Source organism: Lipotes vexillifer, unplaced genomic scaffold (assembly GCF_000442215.2).
Source record: "Lipotes vexillifer unplaced genomic scaffold, Lipotes_vexillifer_v1.1 scaffold802, whole genome shotgun sequence".
NCBI classification, from domain to species: domain Eukaryota; kingdom Metazoa; phylum Chordata; class Mammalia; order Artiodactyla; family Lipotidae; genus Lipotes; species Lipotes vexillifer.
The window spans coordinates 300,455-327,159 of NW_006790237.1; the positions used below are offsets into that span (position 1 = coordinate 300,455).

At 48.8% G+C, this 26,705-nt stretch overlaps 1 protein-coding gene and 1 non-coding gene across 2 annotated transcripts in view; both read left to right on the top strand.

Annotated features, from left to right (window-relative positions):
* Positions 1 to 26,705, top strand: part of GRIN2D (glutamate ionotropic receptor NMDA type subunit 2D) — a 34,137-nt gene that overhangs the window by 4,896 nt on the left and 2,536 nt on the right. The window contains exons 3-12 of the mRNA XM_007463301.1: positions 2,410 to 3,029; positions 7,063 to 7,177; positions 7,577 to 7,788; positions 8,053 to 8,221; positions 8,741 to 8,894; positions 11,348 to 11,473; positions 11,674 to 11,903; positions 13,101 to 13,261; positions 26,098 to 26,285; positions 26,450 to 26,682. Of these exons, the coding sequence (XP_007463363.1) occupies positions 2,410 to 3,029; positions 7,063 to 7,177; positions 7,577 to 7,788; positions 8,053 to 8,221; positions 8,741 to 8,894; positions 11,348 to 11,473; positions 11,674 to 11,903; positions 13,101 to 13,261; positions 26,098 to 26,285; positions 26,450 to 26,682 (2,208 nt within the window). The remainder of the gene's footprint in view (positions 1 to 2,409; positions 3,030 to 7,062; positions 7,178 to 7,576; positions 7,789 to 8,052; positions 8,222 to 8,740; positions 8,895 to 11,347; positions 11,474 to 11,673; positions 11,904 to 13,100; positions 13,262 to 26,097; positions 26,286 to 26,449; positions 26,683 to 26,705) is intronic.
* TRNAE-CUC (transfer RNA glutamic acid (anticodon CUC)) lies at positions 15,656 to 15,728 on the top strand. The gene has a single exon. It is a non-coding gene; the product is annotated as a tRNA-Glu (tRNA).

Genomic DNA, 26,705 nt, shown 5'->3' on the forward strand with positions numbered 1-26,705 from the left:
TGAGAAGGGGCGGGGCCTATTCAGAGGTGGAGCCAGTGTAACCAGAAGTGGGACTCGCCTGAGGATGGGGCCACCTGAGTGGGTGGAGCCTAAGTCTCCACCAATTCCCTGCTGTGGGGGCCGGCGGCTCTGTGACTAGATCACTATTGGAGGCTGGGACTCGTAGTTCTTTCGTGTCCAGGGCACTCTGGGAAAGATCTCTGTCCAACTTTCTTCTTCTCTTTGGCATGGGGTTGTCCAAAGATTTGAAGGCAGATCATCTGCGAGATGAACTTATTACTTCCTGGCTGCCACCTCCTTGGCATACGGAGAGACGTGGTCCCTTGTACCTCCATTGCTGCTTAGAAACGTGTGCCCCTCTGTTTCACTGTCTGCTAGGTGCACACCCATTGCCTTCTGGGAAATATAGTCCCTTTAGTGTTTCTGAATGGAAGAAAGAGTGGTCCTCACAGCTGCATCTGTGCCCCCATTGAATACTGGGAATGTGGTCCCCTGAGCACACCTCCACCTGCCAAGGGTGAGGGCCCCTCAGTGCTCTCACGGCATTCTGGGAGGCCTCATCCCCTCAGGACAACAGCCCTAACCGGTACACATTTAACCACAGGCACATGTCTAGGGAGAAAGTACACTTGCTTGTCTCATCGCATTACTGGAAGATTTATTGGCTGATTCTGTGCCAGGGCTGTTTTAGGTTCTGAGGAATACAGTTATGAAAGGTTAAAAAAAAAAAAAAAAAAAAAAAGACAAGGTCCCTGCTTTTACAGAGCTTGTATTTCTAATGGGGAGACAGAAAAAACAAATAACAGAGAGTTGAAATCTGTCCTGAAGGAGAGGTAATGACCGAGGACATGGCTTCAATAGAAGGTGGTCAGGGGAGGCCTCCCCAAGGAGGTAAAACTGAGCTGGACCTGAGGACTGAGGAGGGGAGGAGCTGGGGGGAAAAGTGTCCCCGAGAAAGGTGACAGTGAAGGGCAAAGCCCCTGAGGCCAGAAGGAACTTGAGGTGTCTGAGGAAGAGCAAAGAGGTTGGGGTGATGGGAGATGAGGTCAGAGAGGCGACGGGGACGAGGTCACGCGGGGCCTTGTGGGCCACAGCGAGGACTTTGGCTTTGATTCTGATGTAGAATTATTGGAAGGTTTTCAACCAAGAAGGGAGGCAATCCAATTACTATTTTGAAAAGATCACTCTGGCTGCTGTCTGGAGAATGGAAGGTGCGAGAAAGGAAGTCGAGATGGGTTAGGAAGCTGTTGTCGTCTAGGCAAGAGAGTGGTAACCATGAGGGCCGTGACAGGGACCGTAGTGAGGATTGAACAGCTGGGGTCATGTTTTGAACAGAGCCGAGAAGTCTTGGAGATGGTCTGGATATGGGCCCGAGGGCTGTTCAATAGAATTCTCTGCAATGATGAAGGTGGTCTTCATCTGCTCTGTCACATATGATAGCCACAGCCATGTGTAGCTGTTGAGCACTTGACGTGTGGTTAGTGCAACCAGGGAACTAAGTTTTATTTAACTTTAATTGATTTTAATGTGAATAGTCATGGGTGGCTAGTAGCTACCATATTGGAGAGCACAGGAGACAGTGTTTAAACCCATGGATTTGGATGAGATCACCAGGGAGAGAGGACAGAAGAGGAAACAAGGGCACCCCTATGTTTAGAATTCTGACTAAGGAAGAGAGTCCAGCAAAGGAAACAGAAAAGGAGGGGACAGGAAGGTAGGAAAAAAAGCAGAGAAGGACAAGTCTACTCAGCAAAGCTTCCTCCAGTTGGGAGAGACTACCTTCAGCACCCTCATGGCCTGCTGGGAGATGTAGTCCCTCTCAGTGGGTGCTGGGAACTGTAGTTCCCTCCCAGGATGCTGAGTGTGTCCACTACAGTAATGTTAGCTGCTGTAACAGATAAACCCCGACTTCTCAGTGGCTTAACCCAATAGAAGGTTGTTTCTCACTCATATAAAATCCAAACAAGTGTTCTTGTTCCAAACAGTCTTGCCTCCAACCCGTGACTCAGGGACTCAGGTTCCTCCGTGTTGTGGCTCTGTAACCCCCTAGGTTTCTCCTCTGGGGCCTCTGCATCTGCCCTCAGACAGGGTGCGTGGGGGTAGAGGTTTTTATGGATGAGCCTAGAACTCAGTCCTGTGGTTAAACATAACCCAGGTCTAGCTCTGTGCCCCAGCAAGGAAAGGAGATGGGTTTGCCGAACGGCTAGTCAGCCTGCCATGTTGAGAGCTGTGAGCTGCCTTTGGCCGTTGGGAGCTGTGATGCCCTTATCAGTTGCTGGGAGATGAGGTCCCCTTTGGACCCCTGGGAGCTGTGAACCCTTCACTGGTCGCTGAAGGTCCCTTATTGACTGCTGGGAGTTGAGGTCTCCACGTGGGGTGGCCTGACATCTTCCTCCTCCTCCCCTGCAGGAGAAGGGTTCCACCTTCCTGCAGCTGGGCTCATCCACAGAGCAGCAGCTTCAGGTCATCTTCGAGGTGCTGGAGGAATACGATTGGACGTCTTTTGTAGCTGTGACCACGCGTGCCCCCGGCCACCGGGCCTTCCTGTCCTACATTGAGGTGCTGACTGATGGCAGCCTGGTGGGCTGGGAGCACCGCGGGGCATTGACGCTGGACCCTGGGGCTGGCGAGGCCGTGCTGGGCGCCCAGCTCCGTAGTGTCAGTGCGCAGATCCGCCTGCTCTTCTGTGCCCGTGAGGAGGCTGAGCCTGTGTTCCGGGCAGCTGAGGAGGCTGGCCTCACTGGGCCTGGTTACGTCTGGTTCATGGTGGGGCCCCAGCTGGCTGGAGGCGGGGGCTCGGGCACCCCTGGGGAGCCCCTTCTTCTGCCAGGAGGCGCCCCACTGCCTGCCGGGCTGTTTGCAGTGCGCTCGGCAGGCTGGAGGGATGATCTGGCCCAGCGTGTGGCAGCTGGCGTGGCCGTAGTGGCCAGAGGTGCCCAGGCCCTGCTGCGTGACTATGGCTTCCTGCCTGAACTTGGCCATGACTGCCGCGCCCAAAACCGCACCCACCGAGGGGAGAGTCTACACAGGTGAGTGGGGCTGGGCTGGGAGGGCTGTGGGAAGATTCCTGAGCCTGAGTACCTGGGGTACTTGTGCCTGAGTGGCCTCAAATGGGTCACGTCCCCTCTCAGAACTTCAGTCTCCTTTTCTGTAAAACGAGTGTAATTGGGTCTCCTTTCTGGGGTTAAATCAGGTGATTTGGAAAAAAGCACCTGAGATACAGTGAGTGTATTACTATATTTCATGATTCTAGGATGCGCGTTTTTGCATAGTTTAATGTCTTTGAAACCAAGACATGTCTTACAATTGATAGCCTACCAAGGTTTCATGGGCAGTGCATTTTTTTCCTTTGTGGTAGGTGAAAATTGTGACACATCTGCTAGTTGATAGCATCTTAGATTTGGTGAAATACCCTAGTTAGAGTAGGAGTTGAACTTCAGTAACAAAAAGACCCGACAATCCAATGTCCCAAACGAGGTAGAAGTTTGTTCCTCTCTCACTTAACAATCCAGAGATGCACGATTCAGGTTATCAGGAGACTCCATCGCTCCATGTGGTCATTCAGGGACTCAGGATCCTCCCACCTTTTTGCTCTGCCATCTCCTTTCCGCACAGTCGAAGCTAGGTTGTAGGCCATGTCTGAATTCTAGCGCATGAAAAGGGGGAAAGTGAGGAGGTCAACAAGCCATTTCCTTTATGGCCAGTGAGGTGGAAGGGACAAGTCTTACATCCCATCAGTGAGAACGTAGTCACTGGGCCAGGACTGACTTATTGGTTGTGTACTGCCACATCCATGCAGATTGGCTAGACATCGATTCTGATTGGGTAGTGCCTGTGCTGCACTGATTGTTAGAGTTTGAATATCACCTGCCCATGCCCTGCGCTAGCTGCAAGGAATTTCGGGGAATGTGGGAAATGTCAGTTCTAGCTGGGCAGGTGTGTGCCCAGCTGACACATGATTGTTTTAGAAGAGGAGAGCAGGATTTGGTGGGAAACAGCATCTCCACCCCAGGAAGCTTTGGGAGTGAGAACTTGATGAGTTTGGTGACAGACAGTAGAAGGAGAGGACTTTAATGCTGAAATGAGGATGAGCTGAGCTTGGGAAGGGGCGATGGGTGGGGAAGAAAGCCTAAGGGAGGGGAATTGAGAAGTGGGGAGGTGGGGAGTTGGGAATCGGGATCCAGGGGCAAGAGGATGAGAAAAGCATCCCTTGTTCATAAATACTTACTGAGCGCCCGCTAGGAACTAGGGCTCATGCTGGGCACTGGGAACGCAGAGATGAATAAGACCATGGACTTCTCATGAAAGAACACAGGGTCCTGTAGGGGTAGAAGACAGGGGTGGGATAATGACAACACAGCCTGTTATTTGCAATAATGGAGGTTGCATGGACTTTGTGGGAGCACTGGGGAGAGTACTGCAAAGCCAGGACATTTTTGGTTGCAGGAAGCAGAGTCTCATTCAAGTTTCCTCGGGGAAAGAGGGGTTTATTGGAAAGATAAACATGCACAGAAACCCAGACATCAGGAATTGAGGCCAATTCCTCAATTCCAGCTACTCTTTCAATTCATTCTGATTCTCTCTTTCTGATCCTCTCTGCTTCTGTGTGTGTGTGTGTGTGTGTGTGTCTATCTTTCTCCCTCCCCCTCTCCATCACCATCACCATCTCCATCTTCATTACCATCTTCATCTCCATCTCTATCTCTATCTCTGTCTCAGGCTTGCCACTCCCAGGGGCTCTCCAGTTCTTCTGCTTACCCAGAATTTCTGTTCCTTCATGATACTCATCATTTCAGCCCATCTTGTCCATCACCCATGCCTCCAAATCTCACAGCTAACTTCCTCCCAGGAGAGGAATTGTGTTGGTCCCAGTCAACCTTCCAAACTAGGCTGTACAAGTCATGGGTCAGCCTACGGGGTCAGGGAGGTTTCCAGGAGGAGGTGGTTTCTAAGCTGAGACCTGAAGAATAAACTGCTCATTCATTCATCCATTCATTCATTGAAAAGCCCTTTGTCAAGAGTCTGTGGTGTGCCAAGCCCTGCTTTATGAACAGGGTATAATGTTGAACAAGGCCTCTGCTCTCACAGAGCTTACAGTCTCATAGGTGAGACAATCTGCACAGACAAGAAAAGAAAGGGAAAAAACATCAGTGGGTAATAACTTCTGAGATGAAAATAAAGCAGGTAGAATGTATAACAAATGTCTATGGTGCTAGGTTAGGTGAGGTCGTCAGGAAAGGCCTTTTCAAGTAGGTGAAATTTGGAGGTTAAAAAAAAAAAGGGGGCTTCCCTGGTGGCGCAGTGGTTGAGAGTCCGCCTGCCGATGCAGGGGACGCGGGTTCGTGCCCCCGTCCAGGAAGATCCCACATGCCGCGGAGCGGCTGGGCCCTTGAGCCATGGCCGCTGAGCCTGCGCGTCCGGAGTCTGTGCTCCGCGGCGGGAGAGGCCACAGCAGTGAGAGGCCCGCGTACCGCAAAAAAAAAAAAAAAAAAGAGAAAGAGAAAGATCCAAGGGAATTCCCTGGAGGTCCAGTGGTTAGGACTTGATGCTCTCACTGCCAAGGACCCAGGTTCCAATCCCTGGTTGGGGAACTAAAATCCCACAAGCCGCGCAGCACAGCCAGAAAAAAGAGAGAGAGAGAGAGAGACAGAGAGAGAGAGAGAGAGAGAGGGAGAAGGAGCCAACTATGAAGATCTGAGTGAAGAGAGGGAGGGGAAAGAGCAGGTACAAAGGCCCTGGGGCTGGAATTGCCTGAAATAAAGCCAGTGTGCCTGGAGCACAGTGGGCAAGTGGGCAGCGTATGGTGGAGTAACATGGGGCCCAGCTCAGGTAGGGCATTTAGGCCAGGTTAGGGGTTTCGATTTGATTGCAAGGGCAGTTGGGAGTCCACCAGAAATAGATAATCCAGGCAGGGGGAAGAGCATTGTGCAAAAGACCAGAGGGGAGAAAAACCTGGGCAGGTTGATGAGACCACAATAGCTCAGGGTGGAGAATTAGGGGTTGGGAATGATGAGGCTGGTTAGGTGGAGAGGCCCAGGCCGCGAGGGCCTTGAATGCCAGGTTGAGAGGCTTGGACTTTGTTCTGGGGCACTGGGGAGCCATGGGTGGGCTATGAGCAGGGGAGAGGTGGAGTCAGTTTGGGGTATAGAAAGACCTCTCCGGTGTGGGGTGAGGACAGACTGGAGGAGAAAGATTGGAGGCTGGAGGCCAAGTAGGAGGCTGGGGTAGGGGTCCAGCAGGGCTGTGGGGACAGAGAGGAGGGGATGGGGCAGAGATATCCTAGGGGCAGGAAGGACGGGGCTTGGGGACTGATGGCCTGGGTTGGGGGGAGCGAGGAGGCAAGGATGGCAGCTGAGGGTCTGGTCCAGTGACCTGGGTGATGTGACAGGCATTCAGAGCACAGGGTGCCATTGTATAATAGAGATACCTGGGAGTCCAGAGACCCTCCCGGGGCTTCTGTCCAGAAGAAGGGACACGTGAGCTGAGTCTTGAACACCTAAGAACTGGTCAGGATGAGGAGGGAGAGAATAAGGGTTTTTTTCTTTTTTCTTTTTCTTGGGCCGCGCTGCGCGGCATGTGCAATTTCCCTGACCAGGGATCGAACCCGTACCCACTGCAGTGCAAGCGCAGTCTTAACCACTGGACCACCACGGAAGTCCAAGGGTTTTTTTCTAGGCAGAGAGAAAAGCACCTACAAAAGCCTAGAGATAGAAAACCACTTGATATTTTGGGGGACACCCTGCATTCAGTATTTGTGGGGCAGAAAAAGGGTTTGGGCGGAGAGAGTTTGACGGTGGGCAGTGATCAGAGATTGGGCTGCAGAGGCAGGTGGGTCCCCTAGAGCCTCAAACCCCGGCTGAGGGTCTGCGGCCTGGTCCTGGAGGCAGCGAGCTGCCAAGGGAGAGTGCCTAGCAGAGGAGAGGCGTATTTGGGTTTTCTGGAACTCAGAGGAGAGATTCCAACTGGGCGCCGGGGTTGGTCAGTAGACAGGGGACTTTCTCGGCCGTCAGCTGCCGAGGTGCAGTTCCGGCCCCCACGTGTCCCCTCCCTTCCTGCTGGCAGGTACTTCCTGAACATTACCTGGGATAACCGGGATTACTCCTTCAACGAGGATGGCTTCCTGGTGAACCCCTCCCTGCTGGTCATCTCCCTCACCCGAGACAGGACGTGGGAGGTGGTGAGTCCTGGCGCTGACCTCAGGCATGGGAGAGGGCCTGGATTCCTGGGTCCTGGGGAAGAAGCAATGAGGACCTAGACTCCTGGCAGAGGTGGGGGCTGAGGCCCTGCATTCTGGCCTCTGACGGAGGAAGGGGCTGGGAGCCTGGACTTCTAGGTTCTAAGGGGAAGGACTGGGAATCCAGACCCCTGGGTTCTGGTAGAAGAAAGCCCAGACTCGTGGGTCTGAAGGAGGGAAGGGTTTCTGGGTCCAAGAGAGAGGTGGGGGAGGATGCCCAGACTCCTGGATCTGAGGGAGAAGGAGCTGGGAGCTCGCGGCTACGAGGAAGGCAGGCCATGAAGGCCAGAACATTCTAGAAAGTCCCCCTCAGGAAGCCTGAATCCCCTGCTCTTGGCCAAGGTGGGCAGCTGGGAGCAGCAGACTCTCCGCCTCAAGTACCCGCTGTGGTCCCGCTATGGCCGCTTCCTGCAGCCAGTTGATGACACGCAGCATCTCACTGTGGCCACGCTGGAAGAGAGGCCTTTCGTCATTGTGGAGCCCGCCGACCCCATCAGTGGCACTTGCATCCGAGACTCCGTCCCCTGCCGGAGCCAGCTCAACCGCACCCACAGGTGACAGCCCAGGATCCAGAAGTTCCAGCTTCAAAATCCTCTCTTGAAGCCTAGTAGTCCTAGCCCCAGCCCCCTCCTCCCTTGGGACCCAGAAAGCCGTCCAGCTTGGTGACCTTGGACAAGTCATGTAATTCCTTTGAGCCTCAGTTTCCCCAGAAGGCGATGCCAACCATAGTTTTAGCGGCTGCTCGTCCCCCCCTCCATAAGGCGGGGTGGGGTGGGGCAGGGATCCCCAACATCCCCAAGCCTGCTCGCTCCCCGCAGCCCTCCACCGGACACCCCCCGCCCAGAAAAGCGGTGCTGCAAGGGCTTCTGCATCGACATTCTGAAGCGGCTGGCGCACACCATCGGCTTCAGCTATGACCTCTACCTGGTCACCAACGGCAAGCACGGCAAAAAGATTGATGGTGTCTGGAACGGCATGATCGGGGAGGTGAGGTGGGCGGGGACAAGACAGATGGGGGGCGGAGTCGGGACCAGGTCGGGGCCGAGAAGCTGCTGGGTCAGGCTTCTGAGGGGGCGGGACTATGAGGGGAGAACTCTGGGGCCGAAGGGGCGTGGCCGAAGGGGAGAAGCCTGGATTTGAAGGGGCGGGGCCACGAGGAGGACCCACTTTGACGGAGGGGCCGGGCCAGGAGGAAGGACAGTTGGGGCGGAGGAGGCGGGGCTCGGAGGGTGGAACTATTCGGGAAAGGGGTCGGGGCCTGGAGGATGGAGCCCAAAACTTTCAGAGGCTTGATGGGGGAGGAGGATGCAGCTGGAGGCCACTTCTTCCCACTCTTGTTCTCGACTCTCACCTCCAGCTTTCCTGCCCCATTCTGCCTGCGTCCCCCTCATCCACCCCGCCACCCTCCTAGCCCTTTCTATCATCCTGTCACTGGTCTCCTCCTGGGACCCGTCTTTGTCCAGAGCCAGCCGTGTTCCCTTACTCCCTCCCTGTCCTCACTCCCAGGTGTTCTACCAGCGCGCGGACATGGCCATTGGCTCTCTCACCATCAACGAGGAGCGGTCCGAGATAGTGGATTTCTCCGTCCCCTTCGTGGAGACAGGCATCAGCGTTATGGTGGCGCGTAGCAATGGCACTGTGTCCCCCTCAGCCTTTCTCGGTGAGCCCAGGTCCTGGAATGGCAAGGGGTGGGGTTTGGGGGCAGCTGTGTGTCCATTTCCCATCCTGCTATTGCCTGTACCAGCAGGGTGACTCCAGTGAACTGAGGGCCTCAGTTCCCTAACCTGTAAAATGGGAGAATTTCCCCCACCAGAAGCAATTTTACCATGAAGCTAAGAAAGTCTGAGCTTCAGAAGCCTTCTCCTGCACAGCCTCTTCAAGGCCCTGTACCTGGTCTTGTATTCATAATTTTATTTTCTTGTTTCTTAAAGAGAACCCTCCAAATTGTATAAGCGGCAGGCCCCACAAAAACCATTTTCCCCTGTACATAAGTATGAGATGAGGAAAAGAGATGAGCATGGGCCCCATCAAACAATGTTTATTGAGCACCTACTATGTGCCAGGCTCTGGGCTGCACAGGAAACCTTGCCCTTTAAGAGCTCTCCCAGGGCCTCATGGGGGAGACAGAAAACAATCTCTTAAAGATATACATGGGCAAGACCATTTCATATGGTGGTGAATACTACGAGAAATTAAGCCGGGGGAAGAGACAGAGAAGAATAGGATCGGTGTTGCTGTGGGTGGACAGGTGGGTCCCTCTGAGCAGGTGACCCGGTCCTGCATAGATCTGGCTGGAAAAGTGTCCCAAGCAGATTAATATTAAGGGCAAAGGCCCCAAGGTGGGAATGTTCATGGGATATTTGTGAACTATCGGGAGGCCTGTGTGACCTGGGGAGGGGGTAGTGAGTGATCATGGGAGAGGTAGGAGGTGAGGGCTGAGAGGGAATCAGGTGGTGGATTGAGCAGGGCCTTGGTTGCTCTGGTAGGAAGGTTGGCTTTTACTTTTATTGCAATGGCAAGGCTTTTAACTGCAGGTGGTGGTGTGGGGATATACGATCAGATTTAGGCTTTTAAGATATCCACTAGTGGGTCTGCAGATGCAGGAGGCCCATGAGGAGGCTACCGCAGAGGTCCGTGCAGAGTGAGTTTGGAGTGCAGGATAGGAAGATGGCCAAGAGGGTGAGACAAGTAAAGAGGCTTAGGATGCGGTTAGAAAGCTGGCACACAATGGGTTGGTGGCTTTGAGGTAGATTGGGTAGAGATCTCATTTACTGAGCTTGGAGAAGACAAAAGGGAAAGCGTACATCAGGCCAAGGGCAGCAGTTCACGTCCGTTCCCTCCTGCTCTCCAAAGTCTGAGCAAAGCTCCTGGGAGGGGGAAGGCTGAGAGGAGAAGGGACAACCCTTCTCTGGTGTTTTGTCTCCTGTCTATTTCTCCAACGGTGTCTCTTGTGGCCTTCTCTTTGCACCAAGGTCTCTGCAGGGCACCCTGACAGGCACCACGTGGGGCCCCTGCTTTCAGGAAGGGAGTGACAAGGTCATGTTTATGCCCCATCACGTGGCCCAGTGGAGGCGACAGGCGTGTCCCCAGATACTGCAGTGACAATCTAGGCTGGTGACCCTACTGTGACAGGGGCAGTCCTGGCCGCTTACACTTGGCCCAGGGAGGTCAAATCCCGGGTACTGATCTCAAGAAAGAGTGATTTGGGTTTGTTGTCAGTGAACTCCCGGAAGCAGTGTGAGGAGGGGATGCAGGAACTCAGGTTTGGCTGATGGACAGGTCAGGGTGGTGCCTCTGGTAGGGGAGCTATTGAGAAAGAGGCAGAGAGGATGTAGCTTGTTTGGGGAACTGTGAGTTCTGGGTGGTTAAAGCAATGGGTTCTTGAAAAAATGATCAGTCCAGAGACGAGAGTGGAAACAAGTCTGAGAGGCAGGGACTTTGTCCTGGGGGCACTGGGGAGCCACAGAGGGCTGTGAGCTGGGGAGAGGCCAGGTCATCTCTGGGTGTAGAAAGAGCTTCTAGGGCCGTGGTGTGTGGGGGGGAAGGGCTGGAGAGGAGAGGATGGGGAGATGGTCCAGGGGACAGGACGTGGCCTGAGCAGTGTTGGCAGAGAGAATGGAGAGGAAAGGCCGAGGTGGGGGTGGGTGGGGGGAGGACAGGAGGATAGGGCTGGGGACTGACAGGATGCTGGTGAGGGGGAGGAAAGGAGGGAGTGAGGGTGGCAAATGCGGGAGGGAGGGTCTGGGCGGTGACTGGATGGATGGGGCACTCCCAGGGTGGGGAGCCTGGGAGTCTGTGCTAGGCTCCCTGTGGGACATGAATGGCCTCGAGGGATTGCCAGGGGGAGGTGGAGAATCAGGTCTGGGACTCAGGAAACATAATTAGGAGATAGTTTCTATATGGTGGTTGAAATCACAGAAATGATTGAGATGATTTTCTTTGGGAGAGACTGCCCCACCACCCCTGCCAGGGGTCTGGGTGGGCAATGAGTCTGTCCCCAAGAAGGGGGCAGAGGAGGACGGGGTCAGATCTGGGCTGTACCTTGTTCACATGTCTGTGGGCACCCAAGCCTTGGCTTGGCTGAGTCATGGCCACACGCCCCCTTGCCCTCAGAGCCATACAGCCCTGCCGTGTGGGTGATGATGTTCGTCATGTGCCTCACTGTGGTCGCCGTCACCGTTTTCATCTTTGAGTACCTCAGTCCCGTCGGCTACAACCGCAGCCTGGCCACGGGCAAACGTGAGTCCCCTTCCTCCATCACCCTACCTCCGAGTGCCTGGACCACAGATAGAACTACGTTTCCCAACAGCCCCTGGGATAGAGTTATGGTCTCCTGAGGCAACAGGGGCCTCAGGGGCCACTGGGAATTGTAGTTCTTTCTGCTCCCTCATTGAGCATAAGGGATTTGGGGTCCATGTCCCCCTCCTGGCCCCCTGCAGGCCCTGGCGGCTCAACTTTCACCATTGGGAAATCCATCTGGCTGCTCTGGGCCCTGGTGTTCAATAACTCGGTGCCCGTGGAGAACCCCCGGGGGACTACCAGCAAAATCATGGTGCTGGTGTGGGCTTTCTTCGCCGTCATCTTCCTCGCCAGCTACACAGCCAACCTGGCCGCCTTCATGATCCAGGAGGAGTATGTGGATACCGTGTCTGGGCTCAGTGACCGAAAGGTATGTGTGTTTGGGGAGGGAGGGAATTGGCTGAGGTTGTAGGTGGCAGATGGCTGGTGGGGGGGGCATTCGTGGGGGGGTCTCTTCCTCGAAAGAGTCCCAGAATGGTAGAATGGAATACTCTGGAGGAAAATGGTTATGGTTCACAATGAACTATTTAAATATTCCAAGGAGAAGAGAGTATCCCCAAATATTCTAGGGGCAGGAGTGCCAAATGGAATATTCTAGATCAGTGCTTCTCTCAAACTGTGATGAAGGGCTAATTTTTGACATTTCTAATCCAGTGGAGACCAATGCTTTTATAAAATATGATAGAAAGGAATTACTGGAAAAGTAAAATAAAATTTAAAACCAAGACATGCAAAATTCCAACCCACATCTTTATTTATTAGGTTCAATAGACGTAAAATTATTCTGTCAAATAGCTTGACTCTCTCAGTTTCTGTACTTACCTCGTCACGGATCACAGTTCGTTCATGGACTGGTGGTCCGCACAGCACATTTTGAGACTAACGTGGTTAACTGGGTGTCATGACCTATTAGGAGGTTGAGGAACCAATTCAATGGATTACAACAGACATTTTTTTTTTTTAATGGAATGGATTAGAATAGAATAAAGAATATGTTTGACTGCATTTTAGGTAATCAGGGTGAGTATGGTTGTATGAAACTTTTGTTTTAGTCGTGTAGACACCCGACATTAGGCCAGCACACACCTATCTGGCTGGGTCTGTTGTTAAAATAGTGAACTATTTCTGAACAGATTGGGAACTGTTAGCAACTGCCCCCAGCCGGTGCTGTGCCAGCCCCTGCCCCTGGGACCTCTCACGATCCAGCAAGTTAAGGGTTAATGCCTGGCCCATCAAGGGCCTCTGGGACCGGTCTGGAGATTTGTTGCCTGTGTCTTTTCTGATTGGACCATGATCAGCCCATACTGGGGATTAAATATTTCAATATTACTCCTGACTGTGTGTGCGCATGTGTATGTATACATGCCTGCATACACACGTACAGATAACTGCGGATGTATGTGATGGGTGAAGAGTAGTGTTTCCACGGGTCATGGCGAGCAAGTGTGAGAAACACTTCTGGACTGGGGTGTCTGCCAGTGTCCCCCAGAATGGAGCAGCTGGTTGAGGACATCTTGACCCAAATGCCCCCTGGGGGGTGCCCTAATGACTCCCCATTCTGCCCCAGTTCCAGCGGCCCCAGGAGCAGTACCCGCCCCTGAAGTTTGGGACGGTGCCCAACGGGTCCACAGAGAAGAACATCCGCAGCAACTACCCCGACATGCACAGTTACATGGTGCGCTACAACCAGCCCCGCGTAGAGGAGGCACTCACTCAGCTCAAGGCAGGGTCAGCGCAGACTGGGGGCCGGGAGGTGGGGGGTGGGGAGTGGGGCTGCTGGGGCCCCTGAGGAGGCTTGGAGATGGCAAGGGGTCAGGGGTTGTTCATTAGCCTCAGAGGTCAGCCCAGGGTGGGTCAGCTTGGAGGGCAGAGATCATTGAGGGTGGGAATGAACTCCCCCTTCTGGGAGTAGGAGCCTCAGGATATTTTCAGAGAGCCAGTGGTTATGAATTATGGAGCCAGACTACCAGGGTTCAGATCCTGGCTTTGTCCCTTCTTGGCTGTGTGACCTTGGGCAAGTTACTCAACCTCTCTGAGCCTCAGTTTCCTCCTTTGTAAAATGGGGATGACAAGAGGACCCACCTCATAAGTTTTTTATAAGAATTGTTATAGTTACTAGTTAATATATTATTATAGTCATTATTAAATAATATATATTATTATAGTTATTATTATTAGTTAATCCATGCAAAACACTTAGAACAGTGCCTGGCACACTGTAGGTATTTGCTGTTATTATTATTATTATTATTACTACCATCATCATCATTAGATCTGAACTCACTGGAATCAATACTTGGAGATATATATATATATATATATATATATATATATATATATATATTAACATCAGTTTCCCAAATCATGGGGAAAGGTTCAGTTCTGGCCCCAAAGTGCAGTCCAAGGTTACAACAAAGCTAAGTACAATGACTCCCTCTCCCCGTCCCTCATTGATTTAGTCATTCAGCATGCATTTATTTTCTTAGCCTCAACTCCATGCCAGGCAGTGAACAAACAGATCACAATTCCTGCCCACAGCAAGCTTAAGACCTAGAGGTAGGAAATTAACAAGAAACATGCAAACAGAAAAATCAGCATGATCATTTCAGAAAGTGATTGTGAGCTAGAGTGTGACTGAGCTGGGGTGTATTCACCAGGGTGTTGAGGGCAGGCCTCTGGGGGAGGTAACTGGAACAGAGCCCAGAAGGAGGTGAGGGACTCCTCCTTAGCTAGGTGGACTTGCCTAGCCTTGCAGGCAAAGGGTCTGAGCCCCGAGCGGTCTTGGCTTCTTAGAGGAACAGCAAGAAGCCATCATGGCTGAAGGGTGGCGAGCTCAGTTAGAGCTCAGTTTAGAGGGTAGATGAGAGTAGAACACAGGGTGTGACCCCTGAGGCCAAGGTCAGCGCTGAGTTTTATTTGAAGGGCAGTGAGAAGCCATGGGAAAGGGGGACTTTAAGTAGGGGAGCAATGTGATCTGATTTCTGTTTGTAAATGCCCCCTCTGGCCTCCAGGTGGAGAATGAATGGAGGGGGACATCAGAGGGACCGGTTAGTCAGAAGCTGTATTGCCCTCCTGACACCTTTCCCCCAGGCCTGCTCTCTGCTGACCCCTGCAGGTGCCAATTGTAACTGGGTCTTTTTTACCCCTCAGTCTTGATTAGAATTGTTGGGACATGTCACGTGGTTCCCTGCTCCACGCAGGTTCTCAAAGATGCCCGGGAACCTGTGAGGAACAAAGCCTCAAGCTTGTTTCCAGAACACCCTTCCTCCTGTCTTTCCTTCAGCTGTGATGCCCGATGGACCCCCTCAGCCCCCTTCCCAGGGCTCCCCTGCCTGGAGGACACCCCGTTTCTCTGCCTGGCACCCTTTGCCTTCACATTCCCAATCTTCATGAACGAGCTTTCCCCTTCCCAAATCTCTTTCCCCCTTCTCTTCAAAGGTTTTATTTACCTAACACTTACACTTGTTAAAAATAATAAGGTAAAAAGTGAAGATCTCTCCTCTCCCCCTCCTTATTCATATTTCCAGGCATTTCCTCCACCTTTTTTCTAGAGCAGAGCTGGGGAGCTACATATGTAATATTTTTCTTTTTTGGGGGGGTGGATGAGTGATTTTATTTTTTTCACTTATGAAACATTTTTAAATTTTATTTATTTTTAAAAACAGGCACATATACGGAATGGGTTTTTGTTGTTGTTATTTTGGCCACAACAGGCGGCATGCGGGATCCTAGTTCCCCAACCGGGGACCGAACCAGTGCGCCCTCAGAGTGGAAGCGCAGAGTCCCAGTCACTGGACCACCAGGGCAATCCCATGAAACATTTTTTTTAAATTGAAGTATAGTTGATTTACAATGTTTCAGACATACAGCAAAGCGATTCAGTTGTATACACATAACTGAAATATATATATATACTTTTCCAGATTCTTTTCCATTATAGGTTATGATATTGAATATAGTTCCCTGGGCTATACAGTAGGTCCACATATGTAATGTAAATGTATCCAGGAGCCACACTAAAAAAAACAGGTGATATTAATTCGAATGGTACATTGTATTTAACCCAATAGCTCCAATATATTATCATTTCAATATGTAATATCAAAATTAATGATGGGGAATTCCCTGGCAGTCCAGTGGTTAGGACTCTGCGCTCTCACTGCTGAGGGCCCAGGTTCAATCCCTGGTCGGGGAACTAAAATCCCACAAGCCATTTGACACGGCCAAAAAAAAAAAAATTAATGAGATGTTTCACTGTTTTGGCAGGGGGCAGGGTAGGTACTTCAAATGTTACAATCACAGCTCATCTCAATTCACACTTGGTCCAGTCTGGCTAGTGGCTGTCACATGGAGTTCTAGAACTCTGTCTTTTTACCTCTTTTGTTGTTGTTTCCTTCCTTTCCTCTGTTTTTCTTTTTTCTTCTTTTCCTCCTCCTCTTCTTTCCTCATCTTTCTTCCACTTCTTAATTCCTTCCTGTACTTGCCCCGACGCCCAGATGTCATCTAGAGTTTCCCACCCCTTAGCGTCTAGATACCTTTAGCCCCGTAACCCCTTTTCTAAAAACTGTGCAAATTCCTGGGCTTCTCAGGGTCACCCTGGCTTCAAGCTCCCCTTTGCCAGATTGAATTCACTTTCGGGACTATCTCACAGGCCCATGTCTTCCAGCTCTGGAGCATATTAACTAAAATTGGAGCCCATCTCTCCCTTAATCCCCCCAGAAGCCCAGACCTCAAGCCTATGTGTGCTGGACTGAACATTGGAAACGTAAAGGGCGTCAGTTTGCCTTCACCGTCCAGCAGAAAGGAAATGCAAGCTACTGTGTAATTCCAGATTGTTAGTAGCCACGTTAAAAGACACAAAAAAGAAACAGGTGAAATTTATTTTAATGATGTATTTTACTTAGCCTAGTATATTCAAAATACTATTGCAACACAAAATCAGTATAAAAATGGTTGCGACCTTTTACATAATCCGCCCCCCCAACCAACACACACACCTTTTGAAATCCAGTGTGCATTTTATACTCATCACACATCTCAGTTCAAACTTGCCAGCTTTCAAGTGCTTAAACCAGCCACAGGGACGTGTGTAGATACCAAATTGGGCGGCCGGGGTCTACATCATCTGAATGCCAAAAGTTTCATAGTGAAGGTTATGAACATGAAACATAAAAGGGCTCTGGCCACCTCCCCACCAACCCCTGGGAATTTTCACTTCCTTACTCACCCCCAGAGTATCCTCCCCAGCCAGCCAGCTGACTCATCCCCGCCCCCCCCCACTTCACAAGTATCAAACGCCTTCCTCGGGAGGCAGAGGAATTGCCTTCCTCTTTTTTTTTTTTTTTCACTTCTACAGGGAACCCTCACATTCCCAGTCTATCTCATCCTTACATTTGGAGAGTAAGAATTCCAAGACTTGGGTAAGGGTAGGACCCTCACGTCCCACATCTACTTGGTTCCTGAGTTTTGGAGAGCAGTGAGAGTGTGACCAGCAAGGGAGACCAGCCCTGTCTCAAAAAAATGAATCCAAATCTATCCCACCCCTGAGTTAAAAGAAGGAGGGGTACCTGTATTTTTCTTTTCATCCAAATGTCAGCCAAAATCCCAGCCCTTAAGAATAGCTTGAGGCTTCATCCCGTGTCTTTTTATATTGCATCTTTTTTTTTTTAATTGAGCTGTAACATACACAGATCTTTTTCTTTTTTTATTGGAGTATAATCGATTTATTTAAAAACTTTTTTTTGTCGGTGAATAAAATTTTATTGGAACACAGCAGAGGCCGTTTCAAGGGGTCCCCAACACACATTCTGAGCACAGAGGAGCCATAGATGCAGGAATTGTATAAAAAAAAAAAAAAAAAAAGCCTCTCTGCTAAGCCACATATTTCCTTGTAACATGGGGGTCGGTCTCATGTTAAAGTGGCCACTATTTCCTCCAAGGGAAATTTGATGTGGTCTCTCTATCTATGTATTACGTATGTATATAAATATGTATATATACTAGTATAGTTGATTTATAATGTGTTAGTTTCAGGGGTACGGCAAAGTGATTCATATATATACATATATATATATGATTTTTTCAGATTCTTTTCCATTATAGGTTATTACAAGATATGAATATAATTCCTGTGCTATACAATAGGCCTTTGTCGATCTCTTTTATATATAGTAGTGTGTATCTGCTAATCCCAAACTCCTAATTTATCCCTCCCCTGCTTTCCCCTTTGGTAGCCATAAGTTTATTTTCTATGTCTGTGAGTCTGTTTCTATTTTGTAAATAAGTTCATTTGTATTTTTTTTAAAGTTTTTTTGATGTGGACCATTTTTAAAGTCTTTATTGACTTTGTTACAATATTGCTTCTGTTTTCTGTTTTGGTTTTTTGGCCTCAAGGCATGTGGGATCTTAGCTTCCCAACCAGGGATTGAACCCGCACCCCCTGCACTGGAAGGCGAAGTCTTAACTACTGGACCGTCAGGGAAGTCCCCTGTATTTTTTTAGTTTCCACATATAAGTGATATCATATGATATTTACCTTTCTCTCTCTGACTTACTTCACTTATTATGATAATCTCTAGGTCCATCCAAGTTGCTGCAAATGGCATCATTTCATTCTTTTTTATAGCCGAATAATATTCCATTATGTGTGTATATGTGTGTGTGTGTGTGTGTGTGTGTGTATACACACATACATACCACATCTTCTTTATCCATTCATTGTCGATGAGCATTTAGGTTGCTTCCATGTCTTGGCTATTGTAAATAGTGCTGTTGTGAACACTGGAATAGCATGTGTCTTTTCAAATTTGAATTTTTGTCTTTTCCGGATATGTGCACAGGAGTGGGATTGCTGGATCATATGATAGCTCTATTTTTAGCTTTTCAAGGAAACTCCATACTGTTCTCTATAGTGGCTGCACCGATTTACATCCCACCATATACAGATCTTAAGTGTGAGGTTCATTGATCAGCTCTACATTCATGTGACCATACCCAGGTTAAGGTATGGAAAATTTCTAGTTCCCCTCTGCCCTTCTAGTCACCATAGATTATCACTGTAAATTAGTTTTGCCTGGTTCATTGAATATTACATAAACAGAATCAAACAGTGTATATATAACAGTGTATATAATAGTTTCTGTGTCTAGCTTGCTTCATCCAGTGCTACTACCAAGTTTGTTCACTGCAATATTCCACTGAGTATACCAGTAGGGGAATATATCAGAATTCTTCCGCTCTCCTGATCGGTGAACATCTGGGCTGTTTCCGGTGTTTGGCCATTGTGAATATTCTACTATGAAGATTCTTGTACAAGTGTTTGGAGGACATATACATTCATTTTTTCTCGGGTAAATTCCCACGGGTGGACCTGCTAGGTCATAGGGAGGTGTCTGCTTAGCTTCAAAAGATACTGCCAGACATTTTCCAAAGTGGCTGTACCAGTTTACACTCTCATCGGCAGTGCAGGAAAGTTCCATTTGCTCTACATGCTTGCCAAGGCTTGGTGTCATTCCCATACCTTTTAAATTTACGATAGTGTTTATTATACATCAAGTTCTGTTCTCATTTAAGTTCATTATTGGTTTGCTAGGGCTACCATAACAGAAATTTATTGTCTCATGGTTCTGGAGGCTAGAAGTCCTCCTTGGTTCCCTCTGAGGGCTGTGAAGGGAGGATCTGTCCCAGGCCTCTGTCCTTGGCTTTATAGATGGCCATCTTCTTCCTGTGTCTTTTCACATCATCTTCCCTTTGTGCATGTCTCTGTATCTAAATTCCCCCTTTTTATAAGAACACCATTCATACTGGATCAGGGTCCACTTTAATGATCTCATTTGAACTTGATCACCACTGTAAAGACCCTTTCTCTGACTAAGAGCACATTCAGAGGCACTGGGATAGGACTTCAGTGTATAAATGCTGGGGAACACAATTCAACCCACAACTCTTTATAGGTGAATATTATTATTCCTATTTTATAGATGAGAAGACAAACGCAGAGCAAGACCCTATAGCTGGTGAGGGGCAGAGCTGGGATTTGAACCCTGGCAGTCTAATTCTCAGTCCAACCTCTCAACCACTGTACTACATAACCTCACTCGCCCAGCGAGAAACCCAGAATCACCCTCCTTGTGCCCCTCATCCAGAAGCTTTGTAGGTTCACAAAGGATACCTCAGTTTCTCACTGTCACCTCTTGCTCTGATTTCCTGCTTCTGCTGAATTCTTTTTCTCCCTGGTATTCCTTTTTACATTTTTTTCTAATTTTTCATCCAATTTTTATCAGAGTTAAAAATGCACATAGTTTGAAAAATCAAATACAAGATTTTTTTAGAAAATGAAAACCACCAATGGTCCCCCATCTCTTTACCCTCCATTTCTCCCACCTCAGATGAATCTGCTTTCGCCTCATTTATTATATCATTTTGCTATTTACCTCCCTGTCTCAAAATACCATGTCTCTATGGCTACCTCTTGATTTTTCAATTTTAGGCATTTTGCATTCACTTCTCACTACGGAAGACACATACTCATACTGTTATTTAAATTATTCCAGGGCTTCCCTGGTGGTGCAGTGCTTGAGAGTCCGCCTGCCGATGCAGGAGACGCGGGTTCGTGCCCCGTTTCGGGAAGATCCCACATGCCGCGGAGCGGCTGGGCCCGTGAGCCATGGCCACTGAGCCTGCGCGTCCGGAGCCTGTGCTCCGCAAATGGGAGAGGCCACAACAGTGAGAGGCCCGCATAACGCAAGAAAAAAACAAAAAAAACAAAAAAAAACAAAAAAAAATTATTCCAAGCTCCCACATTGTGATTCTGGCTAGATGAATATTCAGTGTTTACTTGTTAACTGTGTAAATGCTCCTATAGATGCCACACAGAGTAAACCATGATTCCTTTCCTCTCCTACACAATTCTTTGTTTTTCCTGGCATTGTCTTTTTTTTTTTTTTTCAATTGCCTAGTGGCTGAGTTTTCCTTGTGCTTAACTAATTCAAATCCAAATTCTCCACTAACTATATGAATCTCTTCTTCATGTGTTCAGATGCATCAGGTACTCCATTAATTTCATCTTATTAAAGAAGTTTCTCACGTGGCCTTCTGACCTGCTCCAGTCTGGAACATAGCTGCCATCTTGAGCCCATCACCTCCCTCCTGGTTCAGATCCTGTTGTATCCCATTTCTTACTCTTCCTGTGTTTTGCTCCCTTGTTCTTTTGAGCTTCTTGACAAAAGGCACATGGGAGATACATTTTGGAGATATTGCATACATGAAAACATCTTTACTCTTGATGGGCCATCTGGCTTGGTATAAAATTCTGGGCTGGAGATCACTTTCCTCCAGAATTTTGAAGGCATCACTCCACTGTCTTCTAATTTCCAGTGTTATTGTTGAAAAATCCAGTCATTTGGATTCCTAAGCCCTGTATGTGACCTGTTTTTCTTTTCCCTGTCCTCAGTGTGCTGACAATTCTCAGCAATGTGTCTTCATCTATTTTCATCACTGGACCTTTCAGTCATATCCTGAGGTCATTCATTCTGGGAAATTTTCTTGAATTCTTTCAATTACAGTTTGCCTCTTCCTTCTATTTCTGTTTTTTCTTTCTAGAACACTTATTAACTTGATATTGGGCTTCTTGGACTATCCATTTCTTTTATTCTCTCTCTTATTTTTCTAACTCTGCCGTACTCCCTGGGAGATATTTTTTTTTTTTTTTTTTTTTTTTGCTGTACGCATCTCACTTTTGTGGCCTCTCCCGCCACGGAGCACAGGCTCCGGACGCGCAGGCTCAGCGGCCATGGCTCACGGCCCCAGCCGCTCCACAGCATGTGGGATCCTCCCGGACCGGGCGACCCCTGCATCGGCAGGCGGACTCCCAACCACTGCGCCACCAGGGAAGCCCCTCCCTGGGAGATATTCTTAATATTATCTCCCACTCTTGTATTAAGCTTTATCACTTCTGCTAGTATATTTTTAATTTCTAAGAACTCTTTTTTGATCTCTGAATTTTTATGGTATTTTGTAAATTTTATAGCATTATTCTGTAGTCTCCTACTTTATAATATCCTATTCATGATTCAAAGCTGCAGTATCTTGTCCTGTTTCTCTGATAATATTAATGATAGTTGTTGGGTTTTTCTTTTTTTTTTTTTTTTTACATCTTCTACTCTGCATGTCTGCATGTTTCCTCCAATTCCCCCCCCCCTTTTGTTTTGTTTATCTTTTTTTCTTTTTTTTTTTTTTTTTACATCTTCTACTCTGCATGTCTGCATGTTTCCTCCAATTCCCCCCCCCCTTTTGTTTTGTTTATCTTTCTTTCTTTCTTTCTTTCTTTTTTTTTTGGCCATGCCACACGGCTTGCAGGATCTTAGTTCCCCAGCCAGGGATTGAACCTGGACCATTCCTTGTTTCTATCTTTCTTGTTAGAGGCTTTATCTGATGTCTAGTAATCCTTAATAGTCAGTTCATATTTGGGAGTGGGCATCCAAAATTCTGGAAGTGGTGGGCCTGTGAGCACATAAGCAGGGTTGTTGACTGTGAACTTCACTGTAGGGTGAACTGTCTGGACCATTTTTTGTCGGGGAATCCCCAATGTCAGTATTTTTTTGGTCTCTTTTCCTGGGTTAGTCATATATATATATATATATATATATACATATATATATATATACACATATATATATGTATATATTTGTATATGTAGACATACTATATATATGTTTTTAAAATAGAGAGGACCAAAGAAGAAAACAAATAATGAGTCATGATCTCCCTGGCAAGATACCCCTAACCATATGCAAGTTAAAAGGCACTCATTCATTCATTCATTCATGCATCCAATAAATGTTTATTAAGGTCTTCTTGCGCCAGACACTGGGCTAGGCACTGAGGGTAAAGCAGTGAACAAATCAAAGTCTCTGTTCTCCTAGCGCTTCCACTCTAGTCTGGAAGACAGACACATGTGTGTCTAGAGCAGCGCTCTCCTACAGCCCCTTCTGCGATGATGGAAATGTTCGAGATCTGAGCAGTCCAATATGGTAGCCAACAGCTCTCGATCACTGGAGATGAGGTTCGTGTAACTACAGAATTGAATTTTAAATTTTAATTAAAATTGGAATTCAAATAGCCACCTGTGGCTAGTGGCTACCACCTTGGACAACACTAGAAAATTCCATCCTTACAGAGAGGTACAAGGGATTGGCAGCCTCATGGCTTTGGCTAGCTCACATTCCAAATGTGGGCTTCCCCTACCGCTGAGGGCAAGCAACCTCACAGGAAGAGAAAGGAAATGCATCTCTTAAAAAGAAATAAAGAAACACAGCTTCTCCCAGCCAGTTCTGGAAGCCCATTCCATGAGAGAAGTTCAATTTCTCACTCACTTATGAGGGCCGAAAAGGAAACATCAAGTCCCCTTTCCCTAAGGGAAGCATTATTTTTCAGATCAATTCAACCATGTATACACACACATCTTTATACATTCCTCACTGAAAGTACACACTGTTCTCTTGCATTTTCCGTGGAGGAAAGACTCTTGGCATTTTTCCCTATTAATGAAATCTTACCTCTCAGCACTGGTGATTGGCACACAGAATGCTGGTCTCAAACCAGCCTGAATTCATTCATTCAACCCCTCTTTATTAAGCACGTGCTGTATGCCAGGTGCTGTTCTAGACCCTGTGGATACAGCAGTGAGCCCAGCAAACAACGTCTGCTCCTTCCCGGAACTTAAATTCCAGTGGGGGGGGAGGGGGGCGGTGGGGAGATGAATGATAAAGCTAATAATTAAAGACATTTTATAGTTACAAGGAGGTAAGTGCTACGGACAAAAATAGGGCAGGGTGAGAGAATTTGGGAGACCCAGGAAGGAGGCTACAGGTTGCAGTATTAAACAGTGTACCAGGGAAGGTGCCTTTGGAGCAAACACTTGAAGAAGGTGAGGGGGCCAGCCAGGCAGCTATCTGGGAGAAGGATATTATTCCAGCAGAGAGAATGGCCAGTGCAAAGGCCCTGAGGCAGGAGCAGACTGGAGCAATCCAGGAACTGCACAAAGCCCAGGGTGGCTGGAGCAGACTTAGTGAGGGAGGCGTGCATGGGAGACAAGGCAGAGGGGTCAGGAGGGGTGTGGGGGTGTTTGCTGACAAAGAGCCTGGTGGGGAGTGAAGTGGGGAGACCGCAAAGCACAGTGAACTGAGGACAACGGGAGTCAAGGAGGGACGGGAGCTGACTCAAATGTCAAGATCCCTCTGGCAACAGGGTGGGAATTTTTATTTTTCCCAAAAAAAGGCTGGCAGACATGGCTGAGTTTTACTAGAGGTTTAGGATCAATGTGGGGGGCGGGGGTAGGGCGTTAGGAGGTGGGGAAAGAGGCAGGCATTATATCCCAGAATAACGGAGCAAACGATTAAATTCAAAGCAGATTCTCAGCTCCCCTCTTCCTGAAAGCCCCGCTCACCTTCCCACCACTGGAAGTCTTGATTGTTGACTCTAAAATACTTCTGCATTCTTTCCTCCCACACCTCTCCCTTGTACATGTCCCCCTCCCAGGACCCCTGAAGACCCTCCTTCCATCTAGTCCCCAGCGCCTCCATCCCTCCTTTGGCCTGACTCAGGAAACTCCGAGTTCTTCCCACTTAAACACCTTAAACAATTCACCTTTCGCCCCCAAGGGCATTTTCCTAAACAGACACCTCGAGAGAAATTACAGTTTGCCTACAAGGCAGCAGTGCCCGCAGGTAGTGCGGTATTTTTCTCGCCTATGTACTGTGTATGTTTCCAGATGTCAGCTGGGCTCTCCCTGCCTGTTAGGATCTGTATAAGATGAATTCAAACCCCATTCTCCAACTACGGGGTGGCGAATGCCCTCCCCACGTTCCAGAGCTTTGAATTCCTTGCCCCACCCCAAGTTGTTGCTTCAGCTGGATCCATTCTATCTGGGAAATCCTCTGTCTCCCCCCTTGGGGTGCAAGGACTAAGTCTGTCCTTTTCCTTAATTTCTATGCAACCAACCATGTGCACAAGGCATTTATATGCGCTTATGTGAGTGTGTGGACAGGTCTTCACTGGAAGTTTGGGGACACAGAGGTATTTACATCAACAGATAGGCAAACAACTCAAGACTCCGGGTGATGTATTCACGTCAGGAAGACCCTTCGCCTTCTCCTCACCAAGCATCCAGCCACATGCCTTGATGTCTCTTGTTTTCCCCAGACCTGAGCTGTCCAAGACTATTTAAATTTAAATTAGGGACTTACCTGGAGGTCCAGTGGTTGAGACTCCGTGCTTCCAATGCAGGGGGCACGGGTTCAACTTCTGGCTGGGGCACTAAGATCCCACATGCCTTGGTGTGGCAAAAAAAAAAAAAATAATAATAATAATTAATTAAAATTAAATACAATTTAAAGTTACATCCCTTTGTCGTACTGATCACATTTCATGTGCTCCAGAGCCATGGGTGGCTGGTGGCTGCCACGTTGGGCTGCGCAGATGGAACACTTCCATCACCCCAGAATGTTCTTTTGGACAATGTTGGACTAGAAAGGACAGATACCTCCCTCTAAGAACTAGTCTGGTGTCTACAATTAAGATGACCAAAACTTCACCCCACAAAATAACTATGGAGCTATATTCTATCTAGGATTCCAGGACTAGTGGGTTTTTTTTTTTTTCATTAATACGCCCTGGACATCTTCACAGGTCAGATCATGAGTACTTATCTTATGTCATAGGATAGTTACACTGTGTGGAATCCACAGAAGTGTGGATTCCTTTATCCATTCATTCATTTACTCCACAAATATTTACGATCACCTTGTATGTGTCAGGAACTGCTGGGTCACAGCCTAGAACGTGACAGTCTTGAATCGTGCCCTAGAGGGGCTTGCATTCTGGTAGGAGAGGCTGAGATTAATCAAGTCATCACAGAGATAAATGTAAAATGGCAGCAGTTGGGAAGGAAGTGACATGTGGCGAGTGCCACAATGTATTCATCAGTGAGAACTACTAATTCTGTATCCGTGCTTATCTTCCCACCAAATTGTAGAAATTAGGGCCTAGAGAGAGAACCCAAGCAAATTAAGATGCATGTGTGAGCCTGCATTTCCCCAGTCTGAATAATGGAGATAATAGTTTCTACCTCATCGGAGTGTTGAGAGAATGGAGTTATTACAGTAGATAGAACAGTGCCTGGAACAACAGAAGTCATCATTAACACTATTATTATTTGTATGATTCTCCTCTCTGAGCTTCAGTCTTCCTCTTTAAAATGGAGGAGTATATGGGACCTTCTCTGGAAGGTTCCAGTAAGGATTGAACCAGTAGTTATTTGATCAACAGTCACAGCTAACACTTCTCTGGCACTTCCTTTGCTCCGAGGGCTATCCATGCAACAACGTTGGAAGGGAGGTATTGCCGCTGTCCCCATTTGACAGATGTGTAAACAGAGGCACAAAAAGGTGCAGTTCACCACTAGTTAGAATCTGGAGCAGTTGGAGGTTAGGAGGTAGAGGGATTCTGGGTTGCCCATTCGGGCATCTGCGTGGAACTGACCCTGCCTTTCATGCCCCTGCCGGCAGGAAGCTGGATGCCTTCATCTACGACGCGGCTGTGCTCAACTACATGGCCCGCAAAGATGAGGGCTGCAAGCTCGTCACCATCGGCTCGGGCAAGGTCTTTGCCACCACAGGCTACGGCATCGCCCTGCACAAGGGTTCCCGCTGGAAGCGGCCCATCGACCTGGCACTGCTGCAGTTCCTGGGGGATGGTGCGGCTGCACGCAGAGATGCCTACAGGGGATGGGGAACGGAGGGGAGGCAAAGACCCCTGCGTGCTGGGGAAGGAGGGGCTGAGGACCTAGACTCCTATATCAGGGAGGAGGGTCCTCAGAGGGTGCCCACGGAAGGTGACCTCCCACCCTCCTGTCCCCAGATGAGATCGAGATGCTGGAGCGGCTGTGGCTCTCGGGGATCTGCCACAACGACAAAATCGAGGTGATGAGCAGCAAGCTGGACATCGACAACATGGCGGGCGTCTTCTACATGCTCCTGGTGGCCATGGGCCTCTCCCTGCTGGTCTTCGCCTGGGAGCACCTGGTGTACTGGCGCCTGCGGCATTGCCTGGGGCCCACCCATCGCATGGACTTCCTGCTGGCCTTCTCCAGGGTATGGGGGAGACAGGGAGGCGG